The following is an 11,362-nucleotide window of genomic DNA, read 5'->3' as shown; positions in this document are numbered from 1 at the left end:
GCCAAATTCCCCCAGAATCCTCAAGATTTCTTCCATCCCTTCCACTGGGTCTGATACATATAGGAGCAGGTGGTCTGCGTAAAGCGAGACTCTGTGTTCCACTCCCCCCGGACCAACCCCTTCCAGCTCCTCGAAGGCTCTCAGCGCAATTGCCAGCAGCTCTATAGCTAGCGCGAACAACAGCGGGGAGAGGGGGCACCCCTGTCTCGTCCCCCAATGTAGCCTAAAATAGTACGATGTCGTCCTATTCATCTGTATGCTCGCCACAGGAGCCTGGTACAGCAACTTGACCCAGTCAATAAAGCCCTGCCCAAATCTGAACCGTCCCAGTACCTCCCACAGATATTTCCATTCTACTCGATCAAAAGCCTTCTCTGCATCCATTGCAACCACTACATCCACCTCCCTACCTTCTGGGGGCATCATGATCACATTTAGCAACCTTCTTACATTGGACACCAACTGCCTTCCCTTAACGAACCCCGTCTGATCCTCCCCAATCACGTCCGGAACACAGTCTTCAATCCTAGAGGACAAAATTTTGGTCAGCAGTTTGGCGTCCATATTCAATAGGGATATTGGCCTGTAGGACCCACACAGCTCCGGATCCTTATCCAGCTTCAGAATCAGCGAGAACGTGGCCTGTGACATCGTTGGGGGAAGCACCCCTCTCTCCCTTGCCTCATTGAATGTCATGATGTGGAGATGCCGGCGTTGGACTGGGGTGAGCACAGTACAAAGTCTTACAACACCAGGTTAAAGTCCAACAGGTTTGTTTCGATGTCATTAGCTTTCAGAGCGCTGCTCCTTCCTCAGGTGACATCGTCCTTCCTTACTTCCTTCCTCCTTCCTCCTTCCTTCACCTGAGGAAGGAGCAGCGATCTGAAAGCTAGTGACATCGAAACAAACCTGTTGGACTTTAACCTGGTGTTGTAAGACTTCATTGAATGTCAACAGCGGCCCCAATATCCCAGCGAACTTTTTATAGAACTCCGCTGGGTACCCATCCGGCCCCGGGGCTTTACCCCCAATCTGCTCCATAAACCCTCTTAGCTCCTTAGCCATTGCTGGCACCCTGCCCATTTTTGAGCTTGACCGGTCTAAACCAGGGTCAATAATTGTATTGAAGTCCCCTCCCATGACCAGCTTATGCGAATCCAGGTCCGGTATCTTCCCCAGTATCCTCTTTATAAACTCCGCATCGTCCCAGTTTGGCGCGTATACATTTAGTAGTACCACCTGCACCCCCTCTTATTTCCCACTGACCATAATGTACTGGCCTCCCCCATCCGAAACTATTCTTCCCGCCTCAAACACCACTCGCTTGTTGATCAGGATCGCGACCCCTCTGGTCTTCGAGTCCAGTCGCGAGTGAAAAACCTGTCTGACCCAACCTTTCCTTAACCTAATCTGATCAGCTACTCTAAGGTGTGTCTCCTGCAGCATTACCACATCCGCCTTCATTCCTCTCAAATGCGCGAACACGCGTGCCCTCTTGACGCAAACACGTGTGCCCTCTTGACCGGCCCATTGAGCCCTCTTACATTCCAGGTGATCAGTCTAGTTGGGGGGCTCATTGTCCCCCCCTTTGCAGATCAGCCATCCCCTCTCTTGGGCCAGTTGCCAGCCCACGCCCCACGCCTCCACCGGCCCGCCCCCAGGCAGCCTCCGCCCCCGACCTCCTCTCTGTCCCTCAGCAAAGATCCCTCCCTCATCAGCAGAACATTCCCCCCCCCCCAGTAACAGCACAAAATAAATCAACCCCTTTGATAAGCCTAACATCTGCTCACCCCCCACTATGCTTCCGTAAGCTAGCCCGCCCAGCTAGCTTGGTGGCCCTCGCCCCTGGTGCCAGACATTCTCCCACCTATTGTTCCCTCCCCACCCTCCTCCCCGCTCATACATACATATTCAAATGAAAAACAATCCCAACACACTTGTCCGACAGAGATAAAAAGAAACAAGTTGAACACAAAAAAGAAGAGATCAAGCAAAAGATCCAGCATCTGAACAAACACACCTCCATCCCCCAACAGTGCAAATGCAAACTTTACCTCATTCAGCTCTGCAGCTGGCCCCAGATCCATACAGCAGCCATTACAAATAACGTCCGAAAAAACAAGAAACAAGAAACTTTTTTTTGAAAAACATAACCGCTACAGCAAAATTCAAAGTTCAAAGTTCTCAATCCGACACCAGTCCATTCCTTTTCGCGAAGTCCAGCGCTTCCTCAGGCAATTCGAAATAGAAATGTTGCGCCTTGTATGTGATGCAGAGGCGGGCCGGATACAACAGCCCGAACTTCACCTTTTTCTTGAAAAGGGCCGACCTGATCTGGTTAAACCCCACTCTTCCCCTGGCCACCTCCGCACTCAAGTCTTGATAGATCCGTAGGATACTGTTGTGCCATTTGCAGCTCCGTGTCTGCTTGGCCCACTGTAAAACACGCTCCTTATCCAGATAGATGTGGAATCTCACCGCCATTGCCCTTGTGGGGTCTCCCACTTGCGGCTTCCTCGCGAGCACTCTGTGAGCCCTGTCCACCTCCAAGGGTCGGGGGAATGCCCCATCCCCCAGCAGCTTCTCGCACATGGCCGCTATGTATGCCCCAGCGTCCGCTCCTTCTGATCCCTCCGGGAGCCCAACGATCCTCAAGCTCTGCCGACGGGACCTGTTCTCTAGGTCCTCCACCTTCTCCAGGAGTAGTTTCTGCTGGCCTCTTAGCATCCCCACCTCCAACTCCACCGCTGTTTGATGCTCCTCCTGGTCAGCCAGCGCTTTCTCTACTTTCTGGATCGCCCGATCTTGGGCATCCAATCTAAGTTCCAGCCGCGAAATTGCCTCTTTAATCGGATCCAAGCAGTGCTGCTTCTGCTTGGCGAAGCCTTCCTGGATAACTTGCATCAACTGCTCCGTTGGCCGCTGGGCCGACAAGCCAGAGGTCCGGTCCTCTGCCATGCTTCCTCCCGGTGCAGCTTCATCCCAAGCCTTATCTGTCCTTCTGTTTCTGCCTTTACGAGCACTCCTAGTCCTCCGCTCCATGCACCGATGTGGGAATTCAGTTCACAATTGCCTCTGTCATCAATTTTTCAAATCAAGTCCGGTACAAAATCGGGGGGAAAGGTCCAAAAGTCCGACCCGAGCGGGAGCCACCAAATGTGCGACTTACTCCTTCATAGCCGCCACCGGAAGTCCCGTCAAATGTTGTCTTGATGTGACTCTCATTCATCTCTGAAATTCACCACTTTGTCCATGTTTAGACCAAAACTATAATAAGATATGTGCCGATTGGAATTGCCGGAATTTATGTTGTTACATTTTGATATGAAAGCAAGCGCACTTATTGATGAAAGGTTATTGACTCAAAACTTTAACTTTGTTTCTCTTTCCACAGGTGAGAGTGACCGTGCTTAACGTCAAGGCAGCATTTGATTGATTGTGACATCAAGGAGCCCTCACAAAACCGGAGTCAATGAGAATCATGAGGTCAGAAGTGGGGATGCTCGAGGGGGGCTGGGAGGGGAGGTGGGGTCGAGGCGTGGGCGGAAGCTTTGCAGAAGATTAAATCATCCTCGTCATGTGCAAGGTTAAGCCTCATCCAGTTTAAAGTGGTACCTAGGGCTCATATGATGGTGGCGAGTATATGTAGGTTCTTTGAGGGGGTAGAAAATAGGTGTGAGGGGTGTGTGTGGGGGCCCGTGAATCATGTCCACATGTTTCTGGGTGTGTCCAAGATTGAGGGGGTTCTGTCAGGGATTCTAGGACATGATGACTGAGGTGCTGGGTGTGGAGGTGGTTCCGAGCCCAGAGGTGGCGGGATTTGAGGTGTCTGAAGACCCGCGGGTCCAGGGGGTGAGAGAAGCCGATGTTTTGGCCTTCGCCTCCCTAATAGCCCAAAGACAGTTTTGCTAGGGTGGCAGGACTCGGAGTCGCCGAAGGCAGGTGAGCGACCTAGCAGAATTCCTGGGGCTTGAAAAGGTCAAGTTCATCATGAGGGGATCAGCAGAGGGATTCACCTGGAGGTGGAAGCTGTTTATTGATCTCTTTAAGGGGGATTTAAGGGTCGGCAAAGAGAGGGGGGAGTCAGAGGGGGGGGGGTAAGGGGGTTAAAAAGCGGAAGGTGGAAAGTGAGGTGGGGTGGCGTCAGGGGAGCAGGGAGTGTGTGGTTGGTTTATTGTTCATTGAATTGTCTTGTTCTTCTGATTCTTTTTGTATGTATATGTGAAAATGCTCTGAATAAAATATTTTCTAAAAAAACAGAAGTGGGGATGCTCACTGATGGTTTCTAAATGTCCAGTACCATGAATGAAAAATGAAATGAAAATCGCTTATTGTCACAAGTAGGCTTCAAATGAAGTTACTGTGAAAAGCCCCTAGTCGCCACATTACGGCGCCTGTTTGGGGAGGCTGTTACGGGAATCAAACCGTGCTGCTGGCCTGCCTTGGTCTGCTTTCAAAGCCAGCGATTTAGCCCTGTGCTAAATTTGTGTCTCCTTGGATACTGAAAGAGTCCACGTCCAAATGCAGCAAGACTTGGACAATATCCAGGCTTGGGCTGACAAATGGCAAGTATCATTCGTTCCACACAAGTGCCAGGTAATGGCCATCTCCAACAAGAGAGTATCTAGCCATCGCCCCATGACATATAATGGCGTCCCCCAATATCATCATCCTGGAGGTTACCATTGACCAGAAACTGAATTGGACAAGCAAGATAAGTACTGTGGCTACAAGAGGCTAGGAATCCTGCAGCGAGTAACTCACCTCCTGACTCCCTAAAGTCTAGCCACAATCTCCAAGGCACAAGTCAGGCGTGTGATGGAATATTTTCCACTTGCCAGGATGAGTGCGTCTCCAACAACATTCACAAAGCTTGACATCTACCAGGACAAAGCAGTCTGCTTGAATGGCACCCCATCCACAAACATTCACTCTCTCCACCACTGCTGAACAGTGGCAGAAGGGTATACCACCTATCAGATGCACTGAAAAATCCACCGGACTCCTTCAACAACACCTTCCAAACCCACGACTGCTACCAACTAGAAGGATGTGACTAGAATGTGATGAATGTAAGGAATTGAGATATATATATAGTAACTTAAATCTGTTACAGTAAGGCTTCTTTGAAAAGCATGGGTTAAGGTATGTATTTGTGGCAGTAATATGATTAACAAACTGAGGTGTTTGGGCTAAATCTGCAATTAAGAGGTCATAAAAGGTCAGTTAATTATTAATTCTAACCATTTACTTGTTTACACAAATATGCCTAATGGAGCCTTATGATTGTTGGAGATTCCCTGGAGAGTGGATCATTTCTAATAAATTGACAGCTAGTGCAAAAGGTATTGTAGGAGGGATTGTATGTAGTCCTAGCTAAGCAGGTGATGGAGAATGATACTGAAATACAGATGATGTAATTAATGGGAGGAGCCAGGCCTGTCTGTAGTTTTGCAGTCTGATAGTAGTTTTAAGTTGAACAGCAGTTGTGACAAATGTTGTCAGGTTGAGCAGAAGAGTCTGGCAAGACATAAGCATTTTCAGGTTGCTCCTGAAAGGGTCTCTCTCTCCAAAGGTCTGCACAGATAAGCAGTTCTGTTAACTTGATTTATAAATGACACTTGAACTATATTGGGGTTGCTTAACTGGAGTTAGTAGGAGTTATAGACTGTAAGTAAGTTTTCCCGTGTGTTTAAGAACTGTTTAACTGATAATTGTAAAGATATTTTCTTTTATGTTAATGCGGTTAATTCTGTGTTTAATTTAAAGTTTGTTTTCAGATAAAACATACCTATGATCAGAGTCATCACTCCTGGGGTGAGGTATCCTTTCCTCACAGCTTTATGAATTTAAAAAAGGTGTTTCGGGTTCTTGTCTGGTATCCTAATAAATGTTGAGGTCGTGACTGGAATCTGAACAAAGGGCTGCAGATAGATGGGAATACCACCACCTGGAAGTTTCCCTCCAAGCCACACATCATCGTGACTTGGAAACATATTGCCATTCTTTCACTGTCACTGGGGTCAAAATTCTGGAACTCATGCAGCACAGTGGCGCAGTGGTTTGCATTGCTGTCGCACGGAGCTGAGGGCCCGGGTTCGATCCCGGCCCCGGGTCACTTTCCATATGGAGTTTGCACATTCTCCCTGTGTCTGCGTGAGTCTCACCCCCACAACCCAAAGATGTGCAGGGTAGGCAAATTGGCCACACTAAATTGCCCTTTAATTGGAAAAAACCCAAATTGGGCACTTTAAAAAAAAATTTAAATTATGGGACTCCCTCCCTAACAGCACTGTGGGTGCAACTGCACCACAGGAATGTAGCGGTTAAACAACACCTTCTCAAGGGAAATTAGTGATGGGCAATAAATGCTTGCTCAGCCAACAATGCCCATATCTCATAACTGAATTTAAAAAAAGATTCTGCCTGATCTGCTCTGTACTTGCAACATTTTCTGTTTTTAGTTCAGATTTGCAGCATCTGCAGTATTTTGCTTTTGCATTTGCTGTGGAGCCGAAGGTTTAGTGCTTGTTTTCTACTGGTTATCAATTGCAGAACTGTTAGCAACTGGAAGTTCCATTATAGATTTACAAAAAACATATTTTAACATCCTGCACCCCATCCTCTTAACCAATCTCAATGGAGCAGTCATGTCCTGCTGAGAATAAACTAATTTGTGGTGTAAAAGAGAGTTTGCTGAAATTGTTGGATTCTAGCTCCACTGGTGCGGGGCAAGATTTTCAGCTAACAGTTTGCCCCATCCTTGATCCCATCTTAAACCCATTTTAAATCCCAGGAATGGAGCCATTCCATTAAGGGGACATGTGCCTGTATAAATCACTATGCTCCCGTTTTTTGGCTATTTGCATTGTTTTTCCTTTTTCTGTTATACTAAAGGTAGTTGTAAGTTTGGGATGCTGAAGAGTGAATAGGTAGCACAGTGGGTAGGGGTAGCATTGTTGCTTCACAGCTCCAGGGTCCCAGGTTCGATTACCGGCTTGGGAACATGAGTCTGCACATTCTCCCTGTGTCTGTGTGGGTTTCCTCCCACAAGTCCTGAAAGACACGTTGTTAGGTGAATTGGGTATTCTGAATTCTCCCTCTCTGTACCCAGACACCGGAATATGGCGGCTAGGGGCTTTTCACAGTAACTTCATTGCAGTGTTAATGCAAGCCCACTTGTGATAATAAAAGGTTATTATTTAATGTGTGGAGGGAGTAGTAAGGAGAAGATTTTCTTTATTTTCTCACAAGGCAGAAGTACCCAAAAAGGATTTCGCGGGGATGGAAGCTGATGGAAAGAGATGGTAAGTGGTGAGGGTAGGGATGCGTGTCACTGGGGGGCAGCCCTATCGTAGCTTTGAGTATGGAGGAGAAATAAGAACGGAGGCAGGGAGAAATCTTATTATTTGTATCTTAGGGCATTAAGGGAGGTAAAAATAGGGTGTGTGGAGGTTTAATTGTATGTGTCTTGTGTAAGAGTGGGAGGTTGAGATATGCAGAAGAGATGAAATTGGTAGCAGTCTGCAAAACGATGATTTGATGTTCAGTAATAGGGTTATATCCAAAGGGAGAGAGGAAGAGTCTCCAAACATTTGGTTTCAGGCTATTAAGATGTCCAACAATAATATTTTACTTCAGCAGATTTAAGGGTGATAAGAGGGTTGGAACTGAGTGAACAGAACATTACCAGCTCAGCGAGAGATAGATGAGAGAAACCAAGATGCCTGATGTGTTTTTTGAGCCTTTTTTGAGAAATTTTCCAATTAGCACAACTGAATTACCATCACCACGGTACAATATTAGAATCAAGAGGGTCATTTCCAGGGCAGCACGGTGGCGCAGTGGGTTAGCACTGCAGCCTCACAGCGCCGAGGTCCCAGGTTCAAACCCGGCTCTGGGTCACTGTCCGTGTGGAGTTTGCACATTCTACCCTTGTTTGCGTGGGTTTCGCCCCCAAAACCCAAAGATGTGCAGGCTAGGTGGATTGGTCACGCTAAATTGTCCTTAATTGGAAAAAATGAATTGGGTACACTAAATTTTTTTTAAAATGTAAACAAAAGAGGGTCGTTTCCTGCTTACTAAAATGCCAAGTTGTGGTTCTCGCTGTTGAATCCTGATTGGATACCTTAACTTTGCAGCAAGCCTAAATTGTGCTGCTACTGATTGGAGCATGTGATGCATTCCAGGCGGGGGAGGGGCTGTCGAGCTGTCCATATGCCAACTAGCTGCATGAAGGATTCTCATGCCTGAATTTGGAAAATCGTCCTGTGTACTCTGTTATCATCCCGACAAGCACCAGAATGCCAATCATCCTAAAAGGTTAATTATGGCAGTGAAAATCATACCGCTGTCATGGTGCTTACATGGCAGAAGAATTCATGAATGATTTTTGAAGAATTCTGTTGTGCCAGGTTTACCTTGTTTTAACCTTTATTCAGTCCTTTGGTGGAAAATCAAGGTAAACTTTCAGGACACCACATCTTGTTGCTAAAATAAATCTGGTGCCATTAGAATGTTTGTGAATGGGTTGAGTAGGTTCTGTGTTTGTTCTAATGATGTGTGCATGAAAACCATCTTAAATGCTATTGATTTTTCTAGTGAACCAAGTAGTGGAATGTGTGGGGCCTCAAAAGGGGATCTGTCAGGGGGTTGGGAGTTAGGGACTTGATATCGTGGAAACCATTAAACAAATTAGATGCTGATGTATATGTTCTTGTGTATTTCAGGCAGCTACTTAATGAGTACTACCTGGGGAAGAGGGATGGCGGAAGTAAGTATGTGGGGTGCTGTGGAGTGAGCTTATTAGGAAGAAAATATTTGCCATAAAAGCTCAAAATGATTTCTTAAATACTGAGAGTTATAATTATTATGGCATTTGGATGGATTTAAAATGCTAAGATCCTGATTAAAAAGCCACATAAATTGCCTCTGGACTGTTTAATGTCATTTTGTGACAGTGTTGTCTTTCAGAATTTTTTTTGAGTATTCTAACATTAGCACAGCATATATTTTTGACTGTATTTGGTAACTAAATGTTGTGTAGCTTAATTCAAGGGGATATAGGGAAGAAATCTTAAATTGGTAATATGTTATTCTCTAAGTCTGAATAAAGATTGTAGACTTCCAGTTAACACAAATACTTTATTCAATGGGTTTGTTCTGTTTCCAGAGCTTAACTAGATATAATACAGTCAAGAGGTATGACTAGTGAAGCTAAGGTAAACTGTCTATGCTGAGCTGTCTCTGTCTGCTGCTGCTCACGAGCCCTGTGCTTCTGAAAGAGCCGGATCCTATCTTGGGCTGGACCCTTTATACCCGTCTCTGATGCCCTCTAGTGATGCTGTGGCTGTTACATCTGTCTGCAGTCCCTGGTGTATGTGCAGATGTATGTACAGATGTACAGATCACTACATCCCCCCCCCCCTTTATTGGACATGTTTTCTAGACTGGCCTCAAGAAAACTGTGCATAACAAGTGTGAATATGCAAACCTGCACATGGTGAAAATGATAAAAGTAATACAGAAACAATTAACTGTGTTGTGAGTCCATCGTGAGAAATGTCCATATTCGTCTTATGCGTGTGTTGAAGTGTCGTCACAAATCTAGCCGGTCAGGTGCCTTACGGCTTCTGCTGGATCGTCTTAACGGTGGTAGTAGGGATGATGGTTTGATGTCATCAAGAATACTGTCTGGCGATGTGTGGCGAGGAACGTCCTGTGGACAAATGGACTCGGTCAAGCCCAGTGTGGGAAATACTGGCGTTGTAGGTCAAATCTCTAATTGATCCCAGTGGTTACGGCAAAAAAGTACTCCCGCAGACAATTTGACAATGTAGGACCGCGGTGCCTCCTGCCTGATCACCGTGGCTGACTCAGACCATCCGCCTTCTGGGTCTCTGATTCTGATGGTGTCACCTATTGTCAGTGGCTTGAGTGGGATCGCATGTTGATCGTAGTATAGTTTTTGTTTGGAGCATAGTGCCCGCATGTCGCCGAGAACCGGTGCGTTGCCGGGGTCTCGGGATTGCTTTGCCGGTAGGGTCGTCCGGATGTCTCTGCCGAAGAGCATTTGCGCTGGCGACAGTCCTGAGCTCAATGGGTTTGCTCAGTACGATAACAGAGCTAGGTTGATGTCGGAACGGGAGTCGGCTGCCTTGCTGATGAGTCGTTTAATGATGTGGACACCTTTTTCCCCTGTTCCAAATGATTGCGGGTAGCGATTCTGTGTCGCACCGTTGACTGACCTCGACTTTTTCCTGTGTTTGTGGTATTGATTCTGTATGTCATCATTCGTGAAAGCTGTTTTGCTTGTTTGTTCTGGAGCAGATGTGAATTTGTGAGATTCTTTATCATGCCATGGCATGTTTGTAGTCTTGTCATTGTTTCGTAGTGTGCTGTGGTATTGTCCTTCATGTGCAGAGTTGTACCATGTTGTACAGGTCGTTGTTTCATTGTTGTTGTTTCTGTCTTTGTTGTTTTTGTTGTCGTTCTTGTGGTTTTTGTCGTTTCTGTCTTGGTTGTTTTCGTTGGCGTTCTTCTTGTTGTCGTTCTTGTTGTTCTTTTTGTCGCGCTTGTTTTCGCTTTTATTCTTGTTCTTTTTCTTGTTGTTTCTGGGATGCTTCTTGTTGCTTTTGTCGTTCTTGTTGCGCTGCATGTTGTTTTTGTTGTTGCTGTTGTTGTTCTTGTTTCTGCTGTGCTTCTTGTGGTTTTTGTTGTTCTTGTTGCGCTCAATGAGTGTGCCATGTGGATGATTTGAGTCATTGTCACAGTTATTGGTGTCAGTGTCCTTTGTGGTATCTGCTCCATTGAGCATTTCTTCTTGAGAATTGTGAGAATGATCTGATGTTGCATTGATGTTGGTGACATCAGTCATTTGTGGTGGATTCGATTCCTCTTCTTTGCTTACTTGGTACTCCTCTTCTAGAGACATTTCTGGTTCACTTGAATCATCATTGATTTCTAGGTGCTCTTCTTTTGGAGTCATTTCAGGTTCACTTGAATTATCATTGAGTTCTTGGTGCTCCTCTTTTGGAGTCATTTCAGGTTCATTTGAATCATCTGTGATCTCTTTGTGCTCCTTTTCTGGAGTCAAAATCTTCACGATTTCATTTTGTTGTGGGTTGTGGTGCTCCTTTTCTGGAGTCAAAATCTTCAAGATTTCTATTGATGTGGTCTCTCTGGCCTCTTGGTGCTCCTCTTCTGGAGTCAAAATCTTCAAGATTTCTATTGACATGGTCTCTCTGTACTCATGGGTGGCCGTCCTCTGATTGTTGAGTGCTTCTGTGCAGACGAGCTGAGATCTGTCAGTCTCGCTGTGATCCTGCACCTCCTGTATGGGAATTGTGATTTCTTTGTCACT

General features: G+C 46.1%; 1 protein-coding gene across 2 annotated transcripts in view; it reads left to right on the top strand.

The window, feature by feature from the left end:
- Window positions 1-7,263: 7,263 nt before the first annotated feature.
- The window catches only part of LOC140388029 (cAMP-dependent protein kinase type II-beta regulatory subunit), a 212,224-nt gene continuing 208,125 nt past the window's right edge, over window positions 7,264-11,362 (top strand). The window contains exons 1-2 of one of the 2 annotated variants that reach the window (XM_072471534.1): window positions 7,264-7,307; window positions 8,730-8,773. In XM_072471534.1, coding sequence (XP_072327635.1) covers window positions 7,285-7,307; window positions 8,730-8,773 — 67 coding nt within the window. In that variant the 5' untranslated portion in view covers window positions 7,264-7,284. Of the gene's footprint in view, window positions 7,308-8,231; window positions 8,323-8,729; window positions 8,774-11,362 lie in introns of those variants that run through there. The other variant, XM_072471533.1, reaches the window with a different exon arrangement.

The sequence above is a fragment of the Scyliorhinus torazame genome, chromosome 13 (assembly GCF_047496885.1).
Source record: "Scyliorhinus torazame isolate Kashiwa2021f chromosome 13, sScyTor2.1, whole genome shotgun sequence".
NCBI classification, from domain to species: domain Eukaryota; kingdom Metazoa; phylum Chordata; class Chondrichthyes; order Carcharhiniformes; family Scyliorhinidae; genus Scyliorhinus; species Scyliorhinus torazame.
The sequence above is the reverse complement of the archived record's forward strand: the minus strand, read 5'-3'. Positions and strand labels throughout refer to the sequence as shown.